Raw genomic sequence first — 27,750 nt, 5'->3', positions numbered from 1 at the left:
TATTTTCTGGAACGCGTTTTCTTCCCACTTTCCCCAGGACCAGGTGGCTGTCTTGTCGAGCAGCCTATGTAGGGGTTCCGCTGTTGTTGCCTTCTGCAGCAGAAAAACATTATAAAAGTTAATAAGTCCAAGGAAAGCCTGTAGCTCCGTTTTATTCTGAGGTTTAGGGGCTTCTTTGGTGGCTTTAACCTTCTTTTCGGTGGGGTGGATTCCATTTTTGTCAATCAAATACCCCAAGAACTCTACTTTCTCTGTGCATAGTTGGCACTTTTCTTTTTTTACTTTTAGTCCTGCTTCTTTACATTTTTGCAGGACTTCCCTGAGGTGGCTTTCCAATTGGGTTTTGTTCTTCACTGAAACTAGCACGTCATCGAAATAAGGCACCACCCCTTTGATTCCTTGTAATAATCGTTCCATTAGACTCTGGAATACCCCTGGGGCCACGCTAACTCTGAATTGGAGTCTTTTGCAATGGAATGCCCCCCTGTGGGTCACAATAGTCTGTGCCTCGGCTGTCTCGGCGTCGACTGGCAGCTGCTGGTATGCCTGTGCCAGGTCGAGCTTTGCAAATACTTTTCCTCCCCCCGGCGAGTGTAGGAGGTGCTGTACCACCGGGACGGGGTAGGCACTCTGTTGCAATGCGTGGTTGAGGGTGGCCTTGTAGTCACCGCAGATTCTCACGGACCCGACTGGTTTTATGGGGGTGACTATTGGGGTTTCCCACCGTGCATGGTCTAACTGTTCCAGGACCCCTTGTGCAATGAGCTTGTCTAGTTGCTCATCAATTTTGGGTTTAAGTGCGAAGGGCACTCGTCGTGGCTTAAGGCGGATCGGGGCAATATTTGGGTTCAGATTAAAAGAGATTGGGGACTCACGGTACTTGCCTAATTCGCCGTTGAAGACCTCCTGGAAGTCCTTCATGAGGGTCTCCTCCCAGTCTGTTTCAGCGACGTGGTTGATGCTAGTCACCTTGATCCCCAATGGCGTGAACCATTCCAGTCCCAGCAGGCTTGGGCGGTCTTTATCCACAATCGTCAGTGGGAGTACCCCTTTAAAAACTACCTGAAAGTGTCCGATTCCGACCACGGGAATCCAGTTCCCCTGGTAATCTTTCAGGGTCAGTCTCTGGTTCTCTAACTCTCGTTTGCATATGCTAGGTACCAGATGTTTGATTGTATTCCAGGAGTCCATGGAGAGATAGGACCCGGAATCCACCTCCATGTTGCATGGCTGGCCTTCGATGTTTATCTGCACATGCACTTTTTGGGCATCAGTTGTGTTCGAGTGCGCGATGAATACCGTCTGGTGAGTCTCTTCCTTTCGCCTATTTTCACTGAGCCGCTTGCTTCTTCCTTCGCGGCTCCACTGGCTCTCTGCGTGCCGGTCTCTGGTTCTGGGGGGGGAGGTGCTGTCTTGTCGCCTCGGGCTGTAATTCCTCTTGTTCCGGCAGACTTTGGCGATGTGTCCCCGTTTTTCACAGTGCCGGCAAATGGCATCTAGAAACCGGCGCTCTGAACAGGGATGGTCTCCTCCGCACCCAGCACACTGGAACCCTGACTTATGACCTCTCCGCTCCCGTTGGTTTCATTCTGATTGTAGTCTGTGGATCTCCTCGTCTTCATCTTCGGTCTCAGAAAAGGAGTCGAAGTCCCCATGGTGCGTGGTTGTGGCTTTTTGGCTTGCTTCTGGTCTTTTGTCCGGGGCTGGTGTGGCTTCCGTGGGTGATTGCTAGTCTATTGTATTCATTTGTCGCATCTTGGCTGCTGACTGTTTCGCTGCCTTGGCCGCAGTGGCTTCGGTGATGGCCTCGGTGACTGAGATGTCCGTTCGAGCCATCAGCCAGCTCTGGAGTATTGGGTCCCTTAGTCCGAGGACCACGCAGTCTCTCAGAGCCTTGTCCATGTCGGAAAAGCTGCACACACACCCGAGGTTCCTTAGGGCCTCCACGAAGTCACAGATGCTTTCGCCCTCCTTCTGGTCCCTTTAAAATTCATGCCGCCAGATGAGGTTGGGCACGGCCGGCGCGTAATGGTTTCACAGTAGCCGGTCCAGGTCTGTCCACTCCATCTCCTTCATGTCTTGGGGTTTGGCCAGTGCCTTGGCCATCTTGAACACTGCGGGCCCGCAGTGTGTCAGGAACACGGCTCTCTTCTTCTGGTCGTTCACATCTTTCAGGTTGTTGCTCTTGAGGAACATGAGGAATCGATCAATGTACGATTCCCAGTCCTCTGCCGCCTGATTGAAGGGTGTGGGTGGCAAGTTGCTGCTGGCCATCTCATTGGTTGTTCAGCTCTGGGTTGCCACGTGCTTGACTGGTCTCTTTGTCTTAGTATCCCACCCTCGTTGCCAGTATTAGATCGCGGGAAAGGAGACTCGAGACCAGTGTGACTTTCAGCTCTTCATTTCATGTATAGACCTGTACAAGATCTTGGAGCCACGGCAGCCCTTCATATAGGGATTGCTTGCGGCTCACCAGCCAATGACAGCTCTTTGAATCTCCCACGATCGGTCCGGCCAATCACGGTTGATTCATAGCAAGCCAATCATGGTAGTTTGTTCAACCAATCATCTTGCAGTATGTGTGGACCAATCGGATAATAGTATTTGGAGTATGCTAATATGGAAAAGTGACATCACCCCAACACTGAAGATTTTAAAGAAGAGACTGGACAACTACTTGTCTGAAATAGTATAAGGTCCCCTGCTTGAGCAGGGGTTGAGCTAGAATAAGGGTCTGCAATCTTAAACACCCATAGAGCCATTTTGACCCATTTCCCACAGAAAACAACGGGAGCCACAAAACCTGGGTGGGAGTGTCCACTCAACATCACTCATTCCCACCCAGTCACATAACCCCCCACCACCCCTACCCAGGTTTTGTAGCTCCCAGCATTTTCTTTTCTCTGGGAAGCAGGTATCTTTCTCTCTATGTCTCTTTTTCTCTCTTTCTCCCCACCCCTCATCACTCTCTCCAGAGGTGGGCTTGCACCAGTTCTGGCAGACCAGTAGTTAAGATTAGGTACAGTTCGAAGAACTGACAAATCCCACCACTGGCTGATCCTGCCCCTACCTGTTTTTCAGTCTGGTTTTGGGGCTGTTTTCAGGCTGCTTTTTGGGCCATTGAATGACTGAAAACAGCCCAGAAAACAGCCTGAAAACGCTCCTAAAATGACCTGTTTGGGGGCCATTTTCCAGGCCAAAAATGGCCAGAAAAATGGCCAGAAAACAGCCCAAACAATGGCCTGAAAACGGCCCAAAGAAAGCCTGAAAATGCCCCCAAAACAGGCTGAAAAGGGGCAGGGACATGGCCAGCCAGCAGTGAGATTACAGCCAGTTGAATCTTATCTGTTCCTTTGAGGTGAGTGGCCAGGAGTCGGGGCTGGGTGTGATGAGTGACATCACTCACCCAGTCACATGACCAACCAGCCACGCATACCTAGCCAGAGAACCAGTTATTAAAAAATTTGCAGCTGTCTTTCTTCCCTTTCTCTTTCTCCTTTTCTCTCTCTCATCTCTTTCTTCTTCTGTCTTTCCCTCTCTCAAATCTCTCCCTTTCTCTCTCATCTCTTTCTCCCTCTGTCTCTCTCATTTCTCTCACCTCATCTGTCATCTCTCTTTCTGTCTTTTTCTCCCTCTCATCTTTCTCTTTCTCCCTCTTATCTCTTTTTCTCCCTCTCTTTCTTTCATCCCTGTCTCTCTTTCTCCCTTATCTCTCTCTCATCTCTCTCTTATCCCTTTCTTTCTCATCTCTCTAATTTGTTTGTATGTGTGTTCCCTCTTGAACTATTTCCAGAAACAGGTGAGGTTTTTTTTTTTTTTGATGTCATTCTTTCATCTTCTTTGGATGTTTTTTACTTTATGATTTAAATCAAGAGTCATTTCAGGTTCCCAAATTAATGAAGGTCTTTCGTCCCCCTGCTGTGGCTCCATCAGCTGAAACCACCACTGGTTGGCCCCTTGCCCTCTCCTCCCACCCACTCCTCGCCTGCAATGAGAAGGGCGACTGTGGTGGATGGAGACTCACTCCATATTCCAGAGTGGGCACGAAGTGCCCCTCTGCTTACCTCTTCTTCCACCTTTTCTTGATGCTGCATGCATCTTAGCTGCTTGGGGAAATGTGCAACTTTCTCTTTGCCCCAAGACACTGCCCCGCCCAGCTGCAGCCGATGCTCCACATTGTAATGGGCTCCAGGAGGCGGCTGTTCTCCCCATTGTGAAGCACGCTAAATTTAAGTGTGCTGCGCAAAGCGCTGCAAGAGCATGGGCAAGCCATGGAGGCAGCTGGGCCAACCTGTGTCTCGGGATGGAGAGAAAGTCGCACGTCTCCCTAAGTGGCTGAGGTGCGTGCAGCACCAACAAGGGCCAGAAGAAGGGGCAAGTAGAGGGGCACTTCACTCCCACTCTGGAATATGGAGCAAGTTTCCATCCACTGCCATCACCCTTACCTTCTCAAGTGAGGAGTGACTGGGAAGGAAAGGCGAGGGATGGGGCCAGGCAGTGATGGGACAGGGAGCCGCAGCAGAGGGCCCAAAGAGCTGCATGCGGCCCTGGAGCTGAGGGTTGCCAACACCTGGGCTAGAAGAATTCCAAGGTCCCTTCCAGTGCTATTCTGGTTAATAATTCTGACTTGATTTTGTAGACACATGCAGTTGGGCCAAATAGGTTTGGGGACCCTTCCTGTGTCCCCTCAGAAATCTCAGCATAATTTAGTACCATCATCTTTGGTAGGATTTTGGGCCACCTACAAGGGGCCCAGGAACAGGGGATCAAGAGCACCGTTTGATTCTCTTCTGGTTTGGCGACAGACCGAAACCTCATCTCTCCGAGGCTTCAATCCGTGCTCGCTGCTGGAGCGCCCCTAGCCGGCTGGTTTCGGGGCTAAGCCACCATGTAGAGGTGGTGAAGAAGGGGGAGACTGTCTGCAGGGTTGAGGAGAGCCACATCTTTCCTCCCCAGCTGGCCATTACAACCTTTCCTGAAGGCGGTTGTAGTGGTGGTCAGAAATGCCCACCACAAAGAAGAACTCGACCGGAAAAGAATGTGCAGGACGAAGATAAGAAGAGAAAGTTTTGGTTGACCAGGTCAAACAGCAAAAGCAACGAATAAGGTACCCTGGAATTTAAACTTAACAACATTTGAAGCTGCGAAGGAGAGATAGAAGGGAACAGATTAGGTTTTTTTTCTTCCCTTCCTTATACTGACAGCTAAGAGACTTAAGCGAGAAACTGGAAAAAAATCCACTTTGACATTAATAGGCATCTAAGCTGAAAATAAAAGTCAAAGGGATAAATAAAGATTTCTGGACATTTAAAAGTTTTTAAAAGCTGGAAAGGAGAAAAAAAAAAGAATAGAAGGGCAGGATCTGGAAAAATGGAGGAGACTGCCTGGAATTAAGAAATGGAACTGTAACTAAAAGGAACTTACAGTGAAATTTTAACAAGATTCCTCAAAGATTCATTTTAATGGAAACTTGGTAACAAAATAATAGAACCCCAGGAAGAGAAAGTGGAAAAAAGAAGCAAGTAGAAACAGCCTTGGATTACTTGGTGATTTTTGGTTTTTGCATCTAGATGACTAAAATTAACTGGGTGGTTGTTTAAAAGTCTTTAAAATGGTATCACACTTAGAAGAACTGAAAATGGAACTTTAAAAATGGAAAGAAGACGCACAAGAAGGGAGAGGTTCTTTTGGCTTCGTGTTTCAATTCTTAGAAATGGAGATCTGGAACTATGAGAAGCAACAAGAAACGCTTGCAGAACAAGAAGATTGGGACAAAGAAGTCATCTTTAATGATCAAATAATTTTAAGTGGGGGGAAAAAAGAAAAGGGGGGAAAGAGAGTGAAAGGTTTAAGATTAGAAAAAAACAACCAAAAAGAAGAACAATTTGAAAGATAAATATAATATTAGAAAGCAACAGAAGAGGGGATTACAGATGAGAGAGTTAGAAGTATAGAGACGAGGGGGTTAAAAAGGGGAGGGAGAAGAAGAAGGGGAAGAAGGCAAGGAAAAGAAATTGTAAAAGACAGAAACAAGAAATGGAGAAACAGGAAAAAGATATAAGGATTGTAACCATAAGCTTGTTTAGAGATAATGGGTGAAAATTTAATTGGAAAAGGGATTCTGCAAAGGTACATAAGATAGCATTGCTATATTATAAACAGAAATAATTTTAGAAAATATGATTAAAATGATGGATAAAATATTTACTGTAATATAGTTGAATGTTTGGTAATAAATAAATGAATTAAAATGATTGAGAGAATTAAATGGGAACATTTTTAATTATTAGTAATGAGTTATAAAAATATAAGTGAGAAATATGGGAAAAAAAGAATTACCTATGGAAAGTTTATAAGTGTTCCCAAGCAAGGATGATATTTAATTGAAAAGAAATGTTAAAGATGTTAAGATTGTAATGCATATTAATGATAGAATTGAATTGGAATGGAATGTGTGCTTTATTTACATATATATATATATATATATATATATATATATATATATATATATATATATATATATATATATATATGTTATGACTCCCTTCAAAATTCAAATGAACAAAACAGAAAGCAGCCGTTTCACAATTAAATCAAACGGAAAGAAGTCTTACAAGATAACGGCTGGCAGAAACCACAGCATAAATCTTTACTCTGTCTGGCAAACCAGTCCTGGCAATAAATCTCCAGTCTCAGAGCTTCTTGCTGTAACGTCCTCACTCAAATAGTCATTTTGTTCCTGGCAAAATGTACCAGCCCAGCTGTGTCCTTTTATACTCATTGAGGCAAAATGCTAATTTACTGACTCGCTCTCCTCATTTGCTCCAGCTGACATTTGCTCCGGCTGATTTTGCCTTCTCAACCGTCTTCTATTTTTTACATTTAACCACAAATTTTCCAAGTTCTCATCTCCACTAGAAGACTCTCTCAAAACTATGTTTTATATAATTTTATATATATATAATTTTATATATATAATTTTATATATATAATTTTATATATATATATATATATATATATATATATATATATATATATATATATATATATATGTGTGTGTGTGTGTGTGTGTGTGTGTGTGTGTGTGTGTGTGTGTGTGTGTATCTTTGGTTGTTCGGGTTTTCTCCCGCGTAAGATTCGAAGTATCTAGGCAACGTTTCGATGAAGTCTCATTCATCATCTTCAGGCTTCTGTCTCCAGCTCTGTGCTTCTCAGAGTAATGTGAGATTGCAGCTGCTTCCTCCTTTTAACTGCCAGTGGGGTGGGACTTGATTCGGTGGGGGCTTGGCTGTGTTCTGATTGGGTGGGGGTGTGTTCTCATTGGTAGGGGTTTGGCTGTGTTCTGATTGGTCGGGGGTTAGCCGTGTTCTGATTGGTTGGAGGCGTGTTCTGTTCAGGTGGGGGCTTGGTTGTGCTCAGGTTAGTCTTAGTTGCTGGGGGATTTGAGCTGGTGAGTTGTGATCTTGCTGTTTGGCTTCTAGTTCGTGGTCCTGCTGCATCTTCATAGTGGGTGTTGGTTTGCTTCATGTATGGCTCGGAGGGGTTTGAAGTGGGTAGTGATGCAGCTGCAGTGCAGCTTCTGGTCCATGGTCGTGTCTCATCTTCTGGGTGGGTGGGAGTCTGTTTTCTACATGGAAGTGTGGTGGTGGCATCTTGTGTGGCTCTCATGGGTGTGGGTCTGGTGTCCTTCTTCATGTTAGGTACTCGTCTGTTCATGAGGGCGGGTTTCCAAATGGCTGGAAGGCGGGAGGTGTCATCTCGTTTGTTCATGCTGTGTGGGCGTTTTTCTATCTCTATGGCTTCTCTGATTATTCTGCTGTTGAAGTGTTCGGTTTTGGCGATGGTTCTGGTATTTTTAAAATCAATTTCATGTCCTGTGGCTTTGAGGTGTTGGACCAGGAAGAGGTCGTTTCTTCTTTTTTGATTGAGTTCTTATGTTCTTCAATGCGTGCACTTATTCTTCTGTTAGTTTGTCCAATGTATGTGGTAGGGCAGGCAGTGCAGGGATTTCGTATACTCCTTGGTTTTCTAATTCGATTTTGTCTTTGGGGTTTCTTAGGATGGTGGATATTTTTCTGTTTGTGCAGAATGCTGTTTTGATGTTGTGTTTTTGGAGGATCTTGCTAATTTTGTCTGTAGTGCCTTTTATATATGGGAGGAGGGCTTTGCCGTTTTCTTGTTCTCTGTCTTGGATTTTGGTTGGGTTTCTTTTGGATTAGGTGGGTAATCTTCTTTCTTTGGAATCCATTGGCTGTAAGTATGTTGGTGAGAGTGTAGTTCGGTTTTTGGTGTTGTTCATCGACTAAGCATTTTGTTCTGGAGATGAGTGTCTTGGCTACGGAATTGATCTGTGCTGGGTGGTGGTGTGAGAGTGCATGTAGATAGCGGTTAGTATGTGTTTTCTTCTGGTAGATGGTGTGTCCTAGGGAGCCATTGGATCTTTTGTATACCAAGACATCTAGGAAAGGAAGTTGATTGTTGGCTTCTGTTTCCATGGTGAATTGTATTTTGGGTGTAGGCTGTTGAGGTGTGTGAGGAAGTTGTTCAGTTTTTCTTTCCCGTGTGGCCAGATTATGAAGGTGTCATCTACGTATCTGAGCCAGAGTTTGGGTTTGTGGTCGTATTTTTCTAGAGCTTGTGTTTCAAAGTGTTCCATGTAGAGGTTTGCGATGACAGGTGAGAGGGGTGATCCCATGGGTGCTCCTTCTATTTGTTTGTATTTTTGTCCATTGTAGGTGAAGTAAGTATTGGATAGGCAGTGGTTGGTTAGATCTAGGATGTGCTTGGGGGTTGTATTTGTTTTGGATGGCTGTCAAGGCTTCTTTTATTGGCACTTGGGTGAAGAGGGATATGACATCGAAGCTTACTAGTAGGTCGTTAGGTTGTAAGTTTTGTTTCTTTATGATCTCGATGAACTGGAATGAGTTTCTTACGTGTGAGTTGATGGATTCTGCATAGGGTTGTAGTTGTTTGGCGAGAAATTTGGCCAGGTTTTGTAGAGGTGAGCCTATGGAGCTGACTATTGGTCTGAGTGGGGTTCCTTCTTTGTGTATTTTGGGGAGACCATAAAGCTTGGGGCATCTGGATGATTTTTCTCTGGGTATGATTCCTTGCTGGATTTCTTCACTGAGGCTTTTATTTTGGATTTGGTAGTTTTTTCTAGGTAGGTGGTGGGGTCTGTCTTTAGGGGTTTGTATGTGGGGTCTTGGAGTAGGTTGGTTAGCTTGGTTTGGTAAAAAAAAAAAAAAAAGAAGAAGAAACGACCTCTTCCCTGGTCCAACACCTCAAAGCCACAGGACATGAAATTGATTTTAAAAATACCAGAACCATCGCCAAAACCGAACACTTCAACAGCAGAATAATCAGAGAAGCCATAGAGATAGAAAAACGCCCACACAGCATGAACAAACGAGATGACACCTCCCGCCTTCCAGCCATTTGGAAACCCGCCCTCATGAACAGACGAGTACCTAACATGAAGAAGGACACCAGACCCACACCCATGAGAGCCACACAAGATGCCACCACCACACTTCCATGTAGAAAACAGACTCCCACCCACCCAGAAGATGAGACACGACCATGGACCAGAAGCTGCACTGCAGCTGCATCACTACCCACTTCAAACCCCTCCGAGCCATACATGAAGCAAACCGACACCCACTATGAAGATGCAGCAGGACCACGAACTAGAAGCCAAACAGCAAGATCACAACTCACCAGCTCAAATCCCCCAGCAACTAAGACTAACCTGAGCACAACCAAGCCCCCACCTGAACAGAACACGCCTCCAACCAATCAGAACACGGCTAACCCCCAACCAATCAGAACACAGCCAAACCCCTACCAATGAGAACACACCCCCACCCAATCAGAACACAGCCAAGCCCCCACCGAATCAAGTCCCACCCCACTGGCAGTTAAAAGGAGGAAGCAGCTGCAATCTCACATTACTCTGAGAAGCACAGACAGAAGCCTGAAGATGATGAATGAGACTTCATCGAAACGTTGCCTAGATACTTGAATCTTATGCGGGAGAAAACCCGAACAACCAAAGATCCACATATAAATACCCGAGAACCTCAGAAAACATATATATATATATATATATATATATATATATATATATATATATATATATATATATATATATATATATATATATATATATATATATATATATATATATATATATATATATAATTTTTATATATAATTTTTTCTTTTTAAGAATATGGTGTGTATTTTAAGAATGTACCAAGCAGAATTCAATTGGAAGTTATGTATTATATTGAATGCTATAATCTTAAAGGTATACACTGAAGTTTAAGTAAGAGTTTGAATGGATAAAATTAAAAGATGTAAAGGTGTCATACTCCAATTGGTAACTACAGGGAAAAATTTGTTTAATAAGAAAAGTAATATGAAATTGAAACAGGACAGACAAAAGTATAAATATAATGATTTGATTGAGATAATTAAAATAAAGTTGAGAAAATTAAAAGAGGGGGGAAAACTATGTAGAAAATATAAAACGGTAATAAGATATGGAATAGAATATAAAAATGAGCATGAAATTGAGTTTTGTGTCTGTATGAAGAAGTGATAACCTGGGACCATGCTATTTTCAAAAAAGATATTTTATTTGTATTTTGTTTTTGTGAAAACACAAATAAATTTTTTTTTAAAGAGCACCGTTTGATTATTTCTGTTCCTTTCTGGGTGGGCAACTCCAGTTGGCACTGATGGGGAAGGAGAGATCAAGCACTTAAGCACTGTAACACGAGGCGCCCTGTAGTTGCAAAGATGGGGAAATATTGTTCCAGACCACCTGTAAAATTCTCAAATAAAGAAACATCAAAATAAATGTTCAGCTGAGCCTCTTCTGAACTGTTAGAAGAGCTGTTTACTTTATCCTGGTGCTTCTCCTGCGTCTTCCCTCGCGGGCAACTCAGGTCCTAAACGCAGATCAACCGGTCCTTGGCTGAAATTTCTGTCATTTAGAGACCACGTATGTCCTTACTTGGGGCAGCAGAAACGTTACTGCTTATTTTAAAGAGCGGGACATGCGGGACATTGGCCGAGGTAACGGAGGAAAACGGCAGAATCGCTGCCACCCGACAGTGAACTCGGAAACGTTCAGAAGGGTCTGCTCTTTTAAAGAGGTGGACGTCTATAAGGCATTCGACGACAGGGAAGGATAGAGCGCCGCGTGCCCAGGTGGAAGAGCGGCCGCTAGCCGCTTCCGCAAGAGGAGGGGCCGAGTTGAGCGAGCTCCGGAGTTCTACTTCCGGGAAGGATTTGATTGCCATGGCGGAGGCACAGCCTGTTTGTAGCTTCCTCTTCAAGAAGCGTCGCTCCGCGCCCGGGAGGGCTCAACGTAAGAGGCCGAACAGCGACCAGGACCCCGGTGAGAAGCACAGCCCGTCGCTGCATTCAGTCTCCAAATACGTTTGCGGCGGGATGGTGACACGGCGGGTGGGCCGCGGTCAGCTTGTGCCCTGAATTCTGCGAAAGCCATGGATCCTGAAAAGATATGGAGTAAGAGGTTATGTCGCTTTGGGGATAAGAGTGGCTGTAAGCCTCGAGTGGCCTCGTTTTTCCACGACAACCCGGAATGCATTTCTCTTTCCCAGAAAAAGAAGCTGCTTCCCTGCTGGACGTGTAGTTTTCTTTCATCCCTGCCATTGCACTTTTATTACTTGGTGCTTCGAGTAATGTTAAGAATGGATTCCATGGGGAATGTTAGTCAGGATTAGTTATCCCAAGCCTTTATCACTTACTTTGCCCCCCTTTTAAAATTGAGTAAATTAGCAAAAGATATCATAGTTTTAACTATGCTCCATATGGAAATGTACGTTTTATTGTTCTCATTTTTGTCTTAAATTGCTCTAAAGAAAGAAAAATTATTATTTGAAGGGGAGGTAACCTTAGTTGCCTTTATGAGAACAGAGCAAAAGTACAGTCTCAGGTATTGAAAAAATTGCTTGGCTTTTTTATATGAATTTGAACTTGAAACTGAATATAAGGATGTTTTGCCTAAGAACAAGTTTGGAATCTAGAGAGGCAGCTGTACTCTGCTGGTGTTCCCTGCTTAATATATTATTTTCCAATACTGTGTGATCTGCTTAAAGGTAGTAGCAGTGATGAAGGCAGCAGTGTGGTCAGGAAGGAGAGACGAAAGGAAGTTTCCAACCCCATGATTCAGAAGGTGATGTATACTATGTATCCATTCTCCCAAGTATGTATGGATTACCTCTTGAATATTTATTGATTTGATAGTCTCATTGACTCTCATCTTCCAGACAAATAAAAGTATGAAGACAAAGACTTCCTATGAGTCAAGCAGTAGTGATGATGATAACAAACCTGAAGGAATTGGAATTGCATATAAATCAACACGATCTGCGGTATGAATATTCTTAAAAGTGTCCACTGTAGTATATTAGATGACTACTGATACATTGGTAAGAGTTTTGTTTCCCAGTAATTAAATTTTTTTAAGAAAACTTGGGTTAGTATTAATGGGTTTTCACAAGATCTTTGCCAATATCTAGCCATTTTTAAATTTTGTAATGTACCTTGGATGATACATACTTGTACAAAATGAGACTGCCATTTGGCTTCACTGCCTGAACCAGGCATCTCATTTTACTCTTCTTAACTGCTATTAATATTTTTTTTAAAGAGCTAAATTTTGTAACCCTGAAATTTAGCCATTCATCTGCTAGAGTGCAGCTTTCTGGTAAATAAATTTAATTATGTTAATAAAGACTGAAGTTCACTTTCCTTTCTGCCGTACTAATAGAGTTTTAATATTTCAGAAACCAGTGGGTCCAGAGGACATGGGTGCAACAGCTGTATATGAACTGGACACAGAGAAGGACAAAGATGCTCAAGCCATTTTTGAACGTAGCCAGCAAATCCAGAAGGTAGGTATCGAGACAATTGTCTCCATTTTGTCTTTGCTTAAAGTTTTTGACAAGTAAACAAAGGGTAGAAATGTCATACTGGTTATCTGTGTTTAATATTTTTATTTAGTATTTCTTCTGCTTTGAAGTCTACTAGTAGTATTTTCAAATGATTTGTATCATGTCTAGCATCTCTTTAACTTTGTTTATACTTTTATTTTTGTTTCCATTTCTCACTATGTTTTTGCTGCTGTTCCAATTTTACCCGGTATCTGTTTTTAGTCTTTTGTGGAAGCCTGAAAGAATCTCTTCCTTTAATAAGCAGCATAGCAGAGAGATCTCTGGACTTGCAGAAAGTAGACTGCTTCTTCTTAATCATTTTGAAGCACACACAGTTCATTTATTTGTGATTGATTTAATTTGTATAGCCACCCATCTCACCTATATGACTTTGGGTCACTTACAACACTTAGTAGATGATCATATAGGAGCATGAATTGCCTTGCTACTGATTTTTTTTCCTGTTCAGGAACTTCAAGGAAAGGAAGATGATAAGATTTATCGAGGAATTAATAATTATCAAAAGTACGTAAAGCCAAAAGATACGTCCATGGGAAATGCTTCTTCAGGCATGGTAAGGTAAGGAAAAAATGCAAAGTTCATTCCAAGAAAAAGCATATGTAGTCAGCTGCCTAAGGATGCATTTTATGGAATGGGAAAATTTGTCAGTTTATTTCAGGGATCTTCAAACTTGACAGCTTTATGACTTGTGGACGTCAGCTCCCAGAATTCCTCCTCCCAGTCATGTTAGCTCAGGAATTCTTGGGGTTGAAGTCCACAAATTTTAAACTTTCCGAGTTTGATGACCCTTAGTTGAATTCATTTTTCTATCTCCTAATTACTTCTCCACTTGAAATGGACATAGTATCTTACAAAGTCTTTTATTAACTTGATAGTTTACTTTTAACAGCTTTGTAATATTTGTAAAGAATGACCTTCACATTCTAAGAAGGAACTAAACTAGATGTTTCCAGTTTTAAACACATGAATGTAAATCTCATCTGTAAAGATGAAACCAAAGATTTCCTGAAAAAGTTGCAGAAGAAAAGGGGCAACTAACATGACTTTCTAGTATGTTGAACTATATTATAAGATGGGAGTTCTCGTTTTTGTATGTGATGACCTTACTATTCAAAAATCAGTGTGAGCCTTTGCCTGAAAAAAGTGTAATCATTTTACGACTAATTATCCATCAAACAATTGTTGTCCCCTTCAAACCCTATTACTTTGGTAGCATTTGTGCATTGCTATAGGTGCAACCATTTTTAGCATTTACAGTCTTTTCATCATTTCTTTAGCTTTTGTTGTTTATTTCAGGAAGGGACCAATCCGAGCCCCAGAACATCTCAGGGCCACTGTGAGGTGGGATTACCAGCCTGATATATGTAAAGACTACAAGGAAACTGGATTTTGTGGCTTTGGAGGTAAATGAGTTATTCATACACCATATTTTTTGCAGTATTAGACACTCCCCCAAAAAAAAGTGGGTGTAAATGACTGTGGATCTTACAGAGTCCCACACACCTGGCGTCCCCCACGCTTCAGCCATTTTCAGCATTTGTATGCCCCATTTTTGGCCTCTGCCCCATTTTTGGCCTCTGCATGTCCTGTTTTTGAATGGTTCCAGGTGGTGGCAATTGCCACAGCTGCCTATTGCCGCTGATCAACATCCAATCACTAATCATCTGTTCATGCTAAATCAGGCTGTGCCGAAGCTGACTAGGCTGTTTTCTGTTTGCTGCAAGGAGGCAAATTGCTGGGAGGCAGAGGCAGATTTTCCACCCTTGTTTTTCTCCCCCAAAGCTAGGTGCATCTTATGGTCTGGAGCGTCTTATAGTGCAAAAAATATGGTACTTTCTATTGATTTGGTGTAGTTGACAGCAGAATAGAAATTGCTGACACCATTGTTAATTGTCCTTTTTTCTTCCCCACAGATAGCTGCAAATTTCTGCATGACCGATCAGATTATAAGCATGGGTGGCAAATTGAGAGGGAACTGGATGAAGGACGCTATGGACTTAATGGTATGAGCAACCCCCTTTCTTCCAGTGTTTAGCAAATGTAATTGCTTATGATGAAAATAATGTCTTTCAAATTCACGTAGGATATGACAAATAGCAGGTGCAAGGTTGGATGGAGTTGGATTGATCAAATATAGGAATGATTGCCCTTGAGAAAAACCTGTTTCCTTCTACTGAATACTGGTGTCTGTATGTAATTGTAGAGTTTAGGTAAACGTATATAATGGGGATTGAAAGTTAATGTATGCATTCATATTAACAAAGGTTGAACATGGCATCTTGATTGATTATGTTCTCAGAGTATCAGTTTTCAGAAAACTTCAAAAGCGAGGGCCAGTTATGAACTGTTTCTTTGAGCGTATGGGACAGAACAGTTGGCTTATATGTGTAATCTATATCAACTATTTTGATAGCCTGCGATGGTAATAAGAAGCAAGTACATTCTCAGCAGAGGACAAATATGTGCCTTCTTCATTTGAGAACTGTGGGAGGGAATAGAAGCAACTGTCTTGAGTGATTATTTTAGTAAAATTATTTTTATCCAACTTGTTAATGTCCCTTTTGACAAGAACAACTTCCTACATGGAGTTGATAGAAGATAAAACATATGTTTTAGCAGCACAATTTAGCAGGTACTTTTTCTTATATACAGATGATGAAAATTATGAAGTAAGTAGTGATGAAGATGAACTACCTTTCAAGTGTTTTATTTGCAGAAGCTCCTTCAAGAATCCCGTGGTAACCAAGTAAGATTATCTTTTTTGTTAATTTTGATGTTTTTAAAGTGAGCTATGATCTTTAATACTGTAGTTTTGAGACTGATAGGTTGTCACACATCTATACAATCACATGTAAAAAATATCCTAGTATTTATATATAATTTACTACCTTAAAAATATTGATGGCCTTAAATAGATTCCTAACAAATGTACAATTGAAGTGACTAAAATGCATCAATTTACTTTATTACAGTCATAGAGACCAGATCAAATAAAAACACTCAGTAAAATGTTAATTGTATATTTACTGATTGTTTTTTTTATTTGTTCTGTTCTTTGGTCTATGACTGTAATAAATTAATTGATAATTGATTAAAATGTAAGATATTCTTGAAAATGAAGTAACTCCATCAAAAAATAAAAATGCTAATCCTCTACTAGAAATTTGCAGCAATTGTCTCATGTTATTTTAGGTGTAAACATTACTTTTGTGAAAACTGTGCCCTACAACATTATCGCAAGACTCAGCGATGTTATGTATGTGACAAACAGACTAATGGTGTCTTCAATCCAGCCAAAGGTATTTGACCCATATTTAATTTTTACTTGGAGGCAGTGGGGAATGACTGCAGTTGATTTTATGACCATTTTATGTCAATTAAGTGAATGCTTCAGTCATTAAGTGAACCTGTCAAAATTACACAGCCTGTGTCGAAATGGAGTCAGAGATGCTGACATGAACCAGTTTTATATAAATAAATATATTTACAGTAAATAAGAGGCAAACAGGAGAATCATCAGGTAAAAATCAAAGCAGGAACATGATGAAGTAAATCACAGCGTGCGTGCACATGAGAAACAAGGAAATTCCCTTTTCATGCACAGCAACCAATCACAGGTCAGACATGCAGTGGCCAGCTGTCTTCAACCAATTAGCCATAACTGTTTTTATGCATCCAATTATTCACTGCTCCAGGGATTAAATTTTAAATATCTTAAAAGAACATATATTTTATGGAGCAGTTTTTGCCAAAACATGGAAGTGGACACTGGTTTCTGAGGGGAAAAAGAAGTTGTAAATCAAGTCATGTGACTGCACTCTGCAAACAACTAAATGCGGATCAGTTGCCAAACACCCAAAATACTGTAACATAACCGCAGGGGTGGCTAATGTTGGAACTTTGAAACTGGATCATTAGTAGATTTTTTGGGGTGGGGGGTGGGGAGTCTGTCATAACTTTGTATAGTCAGTAAGTGACAGGTTGTAAGTCAAGGGCAACATGTCCAAACAAAATATTCTCTCATGATAGAAATCAGATACAAAATATTTTTTCTTAATTGTGATTAGAAGTTTATGAGCAGAAGATCTGCATGTTGACATTTGCATGAGCACAAGGGATAGATCAGCAGAAGAGACTACTGCATATTCCTTAAAATACTTCTGGTAACTGATGTGGTTTATCTGTCAAGACATGTATTAAAGATAACAAAGATATGCTATTTTTCATACTAGAATACAAGACAGAAAATAGTGAAATTAATTTTGACTCTTAAGTCATGGGTGTCCAGCCTTTTGTCTTGCCTGGGCTGCATTGAGTGAAGAATTCTCTTGGGTTGCATAGAAAATATATGGTTGGTACATATAAATAACATGTTAAAGATTTAGCATCATATTGAGGCCTTTACTAGCTGTTCAGGGATCCATGCATCCTGCAGGCTGAATAGTCCTGGTCTAAGTGAATGTTAAGTAGTGTAGCTAGATCAGGGGTGGGCAAACTACGGCCCACGGGCCACATCCGGCCCGTTGGTCTTTTTAATCTGGCCCGCCGAAGATTGGTACAGAATTAAGGTTTGATGTGAATGATTGAATGATTGCATTCATTTGATTTTGACTTGTAATGACAGGCATTTTGACACCAGGTGGCGGCCCGTCTGTCAAATTTTAAAAGTCAATGAGGCCCCCGAGCCAAAAAGTTTGCCCACCCGAGCTAGATGCTGTTCCAAATAATTGTTAAGTGAGGTAAATCAGCACTTTGGGTTATAGACAAACTCAATTTTCATAATATATTTTTATTCTATAAGGAATATTTGCTTGAAAAGATCTTTAAAACACCTTTCCCTCTTCTAGGGAAAGATTCATTATTAGTAAACTTATTTGAAAAAGGGGTTGGAAAATAGATACACTAGTCTTACTTAAATATCACCCATACTATTTTAAACGCACATTGCTCCTGAGCTTAAGAGAACTAATCCAACATGAATTTAACTCTAAAATGATTAGAATTACATCTCCAAGCCTATGGAAAGTCTAACTCATTCAAGTCACTTTTCTCTCTGAATAGGGAATTGTATCATATACATAGAATTCAGTTTTTCTCTCATCCTGTGCTATGTTCCTCAGGATAATTTGTGTGGATCATGTTGTGAAGTATTACTTTTTTGTCCTGGATTTTGTTTTACAGAATTGTTAACAAAATTGGAAAAGCATAAGGCTGAAGAAAGTCCCCTTGAAGATACTGGAGAACAAGAATAGCATTTTTTTACCATTTTCATGCCTTACGTCTTCCAGAGAAATAATTTGATTGTAGAATAAATAATTTATAGAAAAATAAATTGATCCATCATGCTTTGTGCTTCAACATATATTCCAACTTTATAGACCAAGAGAAGTTTATATTACAGATAATAAAGAACATTATTGAAACAAAATAATTCATTATTTTTTATTGCTTTAATATACTGGAAAAGGAAAAAAAACAAGGAAAACAAAAAAATGTACAAAAACAGCAGCTCAAAAACTTTGAATTTCTGAAAGTTAAAGGAAATAGTTCTTCCTGTGCTCAAACAACTTCAGTATTCTAGAATGAAATAACTAGCAGAAATTAAATTGGCTGAACATCTGTTCTGTTGCTTCTCACATCTCCAGTTGGTCTTTTGAGGCATCGTATAAGAGTTCAAGACATTTCAGACAGTCCAAAGTAGTTATCTTGTGATTGTAGTTTCGTTTTAAGTCTGTTTTTTATTTTTTGGGCATAGTGCTATACTACATATTTCCATTATGTTACCTTTCGAATTTTAATAGCAAAGATATCATTTGGGCTTGCTAGCCTAATTTAGAGGCTTCCATTTTTAAAAAAATTACAGGGAGTTCATAAAGGGCAGCATTTATTGAATAACATTGTGAAAATGCATAAAATTTTAGCGGCAAGAAAACTAGATTATCAAATACAGCTTAAGACATGAATACTTATCTGCAAATGTACAGCTTGCCAGAAAAATTTTGGCTCAATGTTTGATTGAACAATGATTAAGAAAGTATATAGAAGAAGAACAAAAGATTACTACACGTTGGGACAATTCACTATAGAAAGGAATTCCAATTACGTTGTTAGATACAAATTATAGGTATCTTCATATTCTAACCCTATGTTAATAGGGTTACTTGCTACTATTAAGCAATTCTAAGTAGATTTTTATTGGATTTTTTTTAAAGAGTGCATGGCACTCAGTTCCTTGGAACCACTGGCAAACCTATAAACATGTTTGATTAAAAAACAATTGAGCATATATATTTTATGTCTTAGAGCCAAAATTCAATACAATATTGTTAATTTTTTTCCTCTCAAAGCCCAGGCTTTATTTTAATGCAAATGTGAGCTGGAACCACTTCCTAAGAAAGACTGCAACGTAATCAGCAGTTTGCTTTATAATTTTTTTTTTCACAATGTTGTTCTATTGGTAACCTAGAATTCCCAATCATCCATCTCAAGCTGCTCCATATTGGAAGCCAATCCAAATATATGGCTAGGATCTTGTGCCTGTATCCCTTCAAAACTGGTAATTGGCATGACAGGATACAACAGTTCAGGAAGTGCTTCAGATGCCCGATGTTTGATCTGGAAAAATGGGGAAGTAAAAAACATACTTAAATACTAGAATTAAAAACAATATGGTTAGATGCAATTTGACTCAGTCCATGTTTATGTACAACTCCACAGTGTCAGTTTTTATATATAGGTAGTCCTTGACTTGTAAAACTACAATTGAACCCAGAAAGCAAAAAAACATTAAGCCTGACATCACATGACTGCCTACCTGATGGCTTTGCTCAACAACTGCAATCCTGGCATTCTTGGTTTCGGTCATTTAAGCAATCCTACAGATTGTGGACAGTTTTAGGTAAAGAACATAGGATGCCTCGGGTGGGTGATACCCTGAGAAGTGCCACCCAGGAGCTGAAAATTTTCCCTGCTGAAATCCAAACAGGAGTTTTGATTATAGTTTGTCTAGGAGCTGGCTATCAAAGGATGCATGGAAGGAAATGTCTTTGGTGGAATGCAGGAACAGAACTCTGATCCTGAAGATCTAATCCACCCCACCAAAGGAGATTGGCTCCTCTTGTGGTGTGGAAGTAAGTCCTCCGGTGTGGCAGAGAAACAGATCAGATCATCAGGTTTACAGCTCTATTTCTCTACCCCTCAAAATGCATTCAATTCCTCATGGCAGATAGCTAATTCAGCCAGCCCCAGGGAATCATCTTGGCAGGTGACAACAATTTGAGAAGGAATCTTCTTGGCAGGTGGCAACAGCTTGTAATTTTCCCTGCTGGCTGCTTCTCCATTGATTTAAGATTGTAAGTGCAAACAGACTAACAAGTACCCTCATCGCAATCACATACACTGTGGAGGGGGGAAGAGGTGTGACATTTCATGTAAAATATCCTTTCCAAGGTCATCAAAGACTTCCTGTATCTGAGTGTTCTTTGTATATACAGGAATAGGAAATAATTTAGCATCCTAATTATGTGACAGACAACAGATAATCATAGTTGGAAGAAACCTTGTAGGTCATCTAGTCCAACCCCCTGTCCAAGCAGGAGACTCTATACCATTCCTGACAAATAGCAGTCCAATCTCTTCTTGAAAGTCTCAAGTAATGACGCTCCCACAACTTCCAAGGGCAAGCTATTCCATGGGTTGATTGTTCTCACTGTCAGAAAGTTTCTCCTTATTTCCAAGTTAAATCTCTCCTTCAGTTTCCATCCATTATTCATAGTCTGGCCTTTGGGTGCTTTAGAACAGGGGGCGCCAACCTTTTGGACCTCAGGGACCACTAAACTCATAATTTTAGATCCCAGGGACCACTAAGTGTTTCTGTGGGTGTGGCCTAATTTGTGGGTGTGGCTTGATGGTCATGTGACTGGCTGGGTCTGGCTTATATGTAAATATAATAAATATTTATATAAATATTGAACTTTTTATTAAAAAAGCAACTTTTACCCAAAATCAGGCAAAGCAGGCAGGCAGATTGAGTTGCTCACTGAATCACAGATTTGTTCACAGAAATCTATTTACCATTGGCTAGCTCAGTCTGTCACATAAAATTTGTTTACAAGCAAACTCACAAAATTAAGTCACAACACACCATGCATGTAAATATTGAATTTTTTATTAAAAAAGAGCAACTTTTACCCCAAAGCAGGCAAAGCAGGTAGATTGAGTTGCTCACAGAATCATTCAGTGATCTATCTGCCATCGGCTAGCTCAGTCTCTCAAATTTGCTTGCCGTGAGTCTGCACTGAATTTGCTCGCAAGCAAAACTTCCTAAGGGAGGTTTGGCTGTACTTAAAAGCAAAGCCGAAGATTGAAAGACTAGCTGGAAAGCAAGAAATCCAACCATTTCCTGCTTCCTAGCTAATCTAAATCTCCAGGCACAGCAGAACAGATGATGGTTGGAAAAAGGAAAAATAGAAATTTAGCAGGGAAGGTTCCCATGGGCCATGTGGGCAGCGCAGCCTTGTGTTTCTACGCAGCCTGTATTAATTGCTTGGGGGGGGGGTGCTCTGGGGGTGAGATTTTTCTGCAGCCCACCAAAATTTTCTCACAGCCCACTAGTGGGCCGCGGTCCACCAGTTGCCGACCACTGCTTTAGAAAATAGCTTGACCTCTTCCTCTGTGTGGCAGCCCCTCAAATATTGGAACACTGCTATCATGTCTCCCCTGGTCCTTCTCTTCACTATTATCTTTTCCAGAATCTTCCCGGGTATTGATGTTAGGCTGATTGGTCTGTAGTATCCAGGGCCTGGTTTTTTTTCCCTTCTTTGAAGATGGGAACCACATCAGCTCTTTTCCAGTCCTCTGGTAGTTCCCCAGTGCTCCAGGGTTTTTGAAAGATATGGTGCAGTGGTTCTGAGATGACCTCTGCCACTTCTTTTAAAACTCTGGAGTGTAACCTGTCAAGCCCCGGTGATTTGTGTTCATCAAGATCAGAGAAGTGTTCTCTTACTATTTTTTTTTTTGCTTATTTTAATTTTTATTTCTGGTCTGTCTATTACAGTTATGTTTTGGGTGGGTTAAACTATAGTTTTTGTGTGAAGACCAATGCAAAGAATGAGTTAAGCAGTTCTGCTTTCTCTCTGTTGCCTGTTACTTCCTTGCCATCTTCTCTTAGTGGACCGACTGCTTCCTTGCTTTTTTTCTTGTTATTTATAAGTTGGAAGAAACTTTTTAAAAAATTATCTTCGACTTTTGTTGCAAGTCTTTGTTCGTTCTGACCTTTTGCTTTCCTGACTTCGTCTTTGCAGATTCTGGCTATCTGCTGATATTCTACCTTAGTTGTATGTCCTTCTTTCCATTTTTTGTATTTGTCCTTTTTTTTTGTTCAATTTTCCAGAGAGATCTTTGTGCAGCCATACTGGTTTCTTCTTGGATTTCTTTCTCTTATGCTGGTCTGGGCTTCTACAGCTAAAACTCAAAAAATTAGAATATCGTGCAAAAGTTCATTTATTTCAGTAATGCAACTTAAAAGGTGAACCTAATATATGAGATAGACTCATTACATGCAAAGCAAGATAGTTCAAGCCCTGATTTGTCATAATTGAGATGATTATGGCTTACAGCTCATGAAAACCTCAAATCCACAATCTCAGAAAATTAGAATATTGTGAAAAAGTTCAATATTCTAGGCTCAAAGTGTCCCACTCTAATCAGCTAATTAAGCCATAACACCTGCAAAGGGTTCCTGAGCCTTTATGGGAAACGAAGAACAATCATGGGAAAGACCGCTGACCTGACAGTTGTGCAGAAAACCATCACTGACACCCTCCATAAGGAGGAAAAGCCTCAAAAGGTAATTGCAAAAGAAGTTGGATGTTCCCAAAGTGCTGTATCAAAGCACATTAATAGAAAATTATGTGGAAGGGAAAAGTGTGCAAGAGAAAAGTACACAAGCAGCAGGGATGACTGCAGCCTGGAGGGGATTGTCAGGAAAAGGCCATTCAAAAGTGTTGGAGACTTTCACAAGGAGTAGATTGAGGCTGGAGTCAGTGCATCAAAAGCCACCATACACAGACGGATCCTAGACATGGGCTTCAAATGTCGTATTCCTGTTGTCAAGCTGCTCCTGAACAACAAACGTCAGAAGTGTTTTACCTGGGCTAAAGAAAAACAAAACTGGTCTGTTGCTCAGTAGTCCAAAGTCCTCTTTTCTGATGAGAGCAACTTTTGCATCTCATTTGGACACCAAGGACCCAGAGTCTGGAGGAAGAATGGAGAGGCACACACTGCAAGATGCTTGAAGTCCAGTATAAAGTTTCCACAGTCTGTTGATTTGGGGAGCCATGTCATCTGCTGGTGTTGGTCCACTGTGCTTTATTAAGTCCAGGGTCAACGCAGCCATCTACCAGGAGATTTTGGAGCACTTCATGCTTCGTTCCGCAGATGAGCTTTATGGGGATACTGACTTCATTTTCTAGCAGGACTTGGCACCTGCCCACACTGCCAAAAGCACTAAAACCTGGTTCAATGACCGTGGGATTACTGTGCTTGATTGCCAGCAAACTCGCCTGACTTGAACTCCATAGAGAATCTATGGGGCATTGCCAAGAGAAAGATGAGAGACATGAGACCAAACAATGCAGAAGAGTTGAAGGCCGCTATTGAAGCATCCTGGTCTTCCATAGCACCTCAGCAGTGTCACAGGCTGATAGCTTCCATGCCACACGGCATTGAGGCAGTAATTGCTGCAAAAGGGGCCCAAACCAAGTACTGAGTAGATCTGCATGCTTATACTTTTCAGAAGTCCGATATTGTTCTATGTACAATCCTTGTTTTATTGATGGCATGTAATATTCTAATTTTTGGAGATTGTGGATTTGGGGTTTTCATGAGTTGTAAGCCATAATCATCTCAATTATGACAGATCATGGCTTAATCTATTTTGCTTTGCATGTAATGAGTCTATCTCATATATTAGTTTCACCTTTTAAGTTGCATTACTGAAATAAATGAACTTTTGCACAATATTCTAATTTTTCGAGTTTCACTTGTATGATCGTACTTTTCAGAGTTTCCCAAGATTCTTGAGTTGTTTTTCCCTTTAGGATTTTCATCCATGGAATCTTTTCCAAGTTCTCTCTGAGTTTATTAAAATCAGCTCTTTTAAAATCTAAGACTCTAGTGTCATTATGTTCTATTGCTTGTGTTTGTGTTCTGTTGAATTCTAGTATGACATGGTCACTCCTACCCAAGGTTCCTGCAGTTTCAACTCCCTCTATCACTTCTTCTCTATTTGTAAGAATTAAGTCCAGTATAGCTGTCCCTCTAGTTCCATCATCTACCTTTTGGACAACAAAGTTGTCAGCTAGGTTGGTTAGGAACTTATTTGATTTCTCGCTTGGTGCAGAATTAGTTTTCCAATTGATATCAGGAAAATTGAAGTCCCCCATTACTATTGTAGTGTTTTTCCTGCATAAGTTTGTTAGTTGGTTGGCAAAAAGGACATCTATATTTTCTGCTTGATTGGGCAGCCTATAATATACACCTATGGCCATGTCATTCTTTTTTTCTTTTATATTGACCCATATGAATTGTAGGAGGTGTTCATCTCTGGCTTCAGCATTTTTGTAGCAATATAGTGGTCGTTTACATACTGTGCAACTCCACCTCCTCTTTTATGAGGTCTGGTTTTTTTTGAATAGTTTGTATCCTTCTACCAGTATGTTCCAATCATGGGTTTCATCCCACCAAGTTTCTGTTATGCCAACTAATATCTACCTTCATGTATTAGTAGTTTGAGTTCATCCGTGGTTTGTTCCTCAGACTTTGTGCATTTGTATATAGGCACTTGAGATCTTTATGTCTGAGACTGTGTTTACTGTCTACATAACCTGTGTTGTGCCTGACTGCCCCTAATTTCTTGCCACCTGTTTGATTAGTGCCTATATAATCACTGAATAAATACAGCAGAATTTTACTTCTCATAACTACTGAAAAAAATAGAGCAGAGTTCTTGGTTTCATCTTTTATAGCGTACTCTTGCTGAGAATGCTGAATTACATTAGAAGTATGTACTAAAAATCAGGTTGTTGAATGCCAAAGGCCTTTAGCTCTTAGAAATTCTGCCAAACTTTTGTGGATTGTGTATGGTCAGACTTTTTGATTATTGGGAGTTTGGGCTGAGAAGAAAATCTGCAAAGACCTTTGGGGAGGGATGAAAAGATGGCATACCACTTTTTACCCTTCTGCACAGCCTGCCATTCTTCCCAATACTTTCCTTACCTCCCCTTGTGAAACCAAGGATTTCACTGGTGGTTGCTAAGGGAAAACACTATTCCTGAAAGAGCAGAGAGAAATGAGCCAATTGGATATGTTATACCTGAAACAAAGGAGTTGAGTAACAGTAACTATCCAACCAGTCTATCCTCTTGCTCAGACCTTTCATAACATCTTCTTCCTGTTAGTTTTTCCTCAAAACCATTTCTGAGAAGAAGAGGCATGACTGGTCCTTGTCTCAAATTTCAATCCAGATACATACAGGTCACTAGAAACCAGCTTTTCTATATCAGAATGTAAAATTTTATAAGAACCAAAGACTAAACTTAGCTCCTATCTCCAGCCCCTACAGAATCTCAACAGACAATAAGGACTCAATGCAAATTACAAAATTCTGGCTCTCCAAAATGTATGCATTTTTATAAATGCAAAAGAGCACAATTCTGCAAGAGCATAATTCTTATTTTAAAATTTCTATCTAGATTTTTCAAAAGTTGACTTCCAACAACAGCTCTCTGGCCCACCACATGCCTAACCTCACGACATCATGATTGAGTTGTCAAAATCATACATTTGCCAGACGTTTGGGTTCAAATACAGCAAAAATTACTGGGAATACCAAATTGACAAAGTTCTTGAAAATGAAAAGGCCAAGATGACTTTTGAATCCAAACACAAGATATCTGGCCCACAACATGCCTGACATTACTATTGTGGAAAAGAAAAAAGTCTGGTTCAGTGATATTGCAATACCAGGTGATGCACGAATTGATGAGAAACAACTAGATAACAAAATACCATGATCTGCAAATTGAAGTTGAGAAATGATTGGTATATTCATTGGTACAATGACTGTACCAATAGTAATAGGAGCCCTGGGAGCAAAACCCAAAGGAATGCTAGATCCGTGATGGCGAACCTATGGCATGCGTGCAGGAAGTGGCAGGCAGAGCCATCTCTGCTGGCATGTGAGCTGTTGGCCCAGAGCAGGTCCACTGCGCAGGAGTGCGCTGCCCACCAGCTGATCGAGTACCTGCCGCGCATGTGCAGGGTGTGTGCAGGAGATGCACGCTCATGCATGCGCAAAAACGCATGGTGCACATGGGGGCTCGTGTGTGCATGCACAGGGGACATGGCCCCCTCGTGTGCACTGTCTTATGGGTGCTGGAACGCATGTGCACGTGCACACTTTTGGCATGCGAGGACGGAAAGGTTAGCCATCACTGGCCTGGATACATGGAAATTTTGAACTTACTAAACCTGAATATTCTGACTTTGCTCAAAAAACTATCTTACTCAGAACTGCCTATTTTCTCAAGACAGTTACCTGAATAGGTACTTAGTTAGGACTTGAACTATTAAGTTTTTACCACTCCCAGACTATGAATCAAATTGAGGATTAAATCAATAATAATAATTATAATAATAACAATTCCCAGACTGTGAATTGAATTGAAGATTAATCATAATAAAGCAAATTAAATTCAAAATTTTAAAACAGTTTCATACTGTTTTGTTTACATATTTACAGAAATGGTTCCAAAGCAGCAGTACATTCTTGTATTTCCTACTTACTCTCCACCAATACAAGAGTGAGAAAAGGATAAAATATGTCAAGACAAATAGATGAATCTTACCTGTTTGAAAAAAGAATGGTTCAGCAATGCATTTGCACTTGGCCTATGTATGAAAAAAGAGAGGTTGTATACCATCATGTAAAAGATGCAGAAATTAGAGAAGATCAAGAAACTTCTCCATTCCAAATATATATAAGATTCAAATATGGAAAAAATATGGCTGAGAAAAAGAACAATCTCAATATTAAAAACCAGGATACTGGTTCTGCAATAGTTTTCTATGGCAGGCATGCCTATTTTTATTTTTTAAATGAATGCATCTGAGCTTTTCCAGGATGAAAAGAAGTTGTCTCAGGGAGCAACAGTGAATACTCTGCTCTGCACTCTCTGAACAAGCCAGAGAAAAGCAAAAAAGAGACCACCTTCAGTTTTGGAAAGCCAATTTTATGTTAGCAGTTGTTGCCTGGCAGTATGTTATTTTCTCTCAATCGATAGAATGAATAAAAGGGTATTCTTTAAGACTGATGATATCATGAGAGCCATTCATTCAAGCTTACATGCAACTATTTTTCCTAAACATAAAGTCAGTGCTTGCTAGACATTCTTGTCCAGACTCTGGAGGAAGAGTGAGATTTAGTCTCATCTTCCGCTGATAGCGACCTGACCAAGGTTTACCATGCACATTAGACTAACAATAAGGAATGAATACTATCCACAAGTCACCTCTGCACCATATACTGTCTCACATTAGCATAAATCCAAAGTTCATATAAGCAAAGAGATTCCTGTTGAATGGAGGCAAACAAGTAACTCAATTCTGAGTTTACTTAATTATCAAAACATCTGATTTGCAGAGGGATTCATTTGAAAATTCTATAATCAGTGGGACAAGATATTATGCATGGAGTGCA

At 40.6% G+C, this 27,750-nt stretch overlaps 2 protein-coding genes across 19 annotated transcripts in view; one reads left to right on the top strand and one right to left on the bottom strand.

Annotated features, from left to right (window-relative positions):
• The first annotated feature begins 11,166 nt into the window (after positions 1-11,166).
• Positions 11,167-18,423, top strand: RNF113A (ring finger protein 113A). 2 transcript variants are annotated; one of them, XM_026717306.2, is made up of 10 exons: positions 11,167-11,410; positions 12,135-12,211; positions 12,306-12,410; positions 12,825-12,932; positions 13,441-13,550; positions 14,289-14,395; positions 14,906-14,995; positions 15,645-15,738; positions 16,185-16,291; positions 18,174-18,423. In XM_026717306.2, exons 1-10 carry the CDS (start codon positions 11,311-11,313, stop codon positions 18,242-18,244), a joined length of 969 nt encoding a protein of 322 aa, XP_026573091.1. In that variant the 5' UTR covers positions 11,167-11,310; the 3' UTR covers positions 18,245-18,423. The 2 variants fall into 2 exon arrangements, with proteins under 2 accessions (XP_026573091.1, XP_026573092.1); XM_026717307.2 differs by having other exon boundaries at positions 11,297-11,541.
• Positions 18,424-19,318: 895 nt separating this feature from the next.
• STRADA (STE20 related adaptor alpha) overlaps positions 19,319-27,750 on the bottom strand; it is a 32,827-nt gene continuing 24,395 nt past the window's right edge. For 13 of the 17 annotated variants that reach the window (XM_087917347.1, XM_087917345.1, XM_087917339.1 and 10 more), the window contains 2 exons: positions 26,900-26,942; positions 19,319-19,607 (listed from right to left, as the gene is read on the bottom strand). In XM_087917347.1, the coding sequence (XP_087773473.1) occupies positions 19,455-19,607; positions 26,900-26,942 (196 nt within the window). In that variant the 3' untranslated portion in view covers positions 19,319-19,454. The remainder of the gene's footprint in view (positions 19,608-26,899; positions 26,943-27,750) is intronic. The other 4 variants (XM_087917341.1, XM_087917342.1, XM_087917336.1 and 1 more) reach the window with 1 other exon arrangement.

This window comes from Pseudonaja textilis, chromosome Z (genome assembly GCF_049901715.1).
Source record: "Pseudonaja textilis isolate UNSWEBS1 chromosome Z, rPseTex1.2, whole genome shotgun sequence".
Lineage (NCBI taxonomy): Eukaryota > Metazoa > Chordata > Lepidosauria > Squamata > Elapidae > Pseudonaja > Pseudonaja textilis.
The sequence above is the reverse complement of the archived record's forward strand: the minus strand, read 5'-3'. Positions and strand labels throughout refer to the sequence as shown.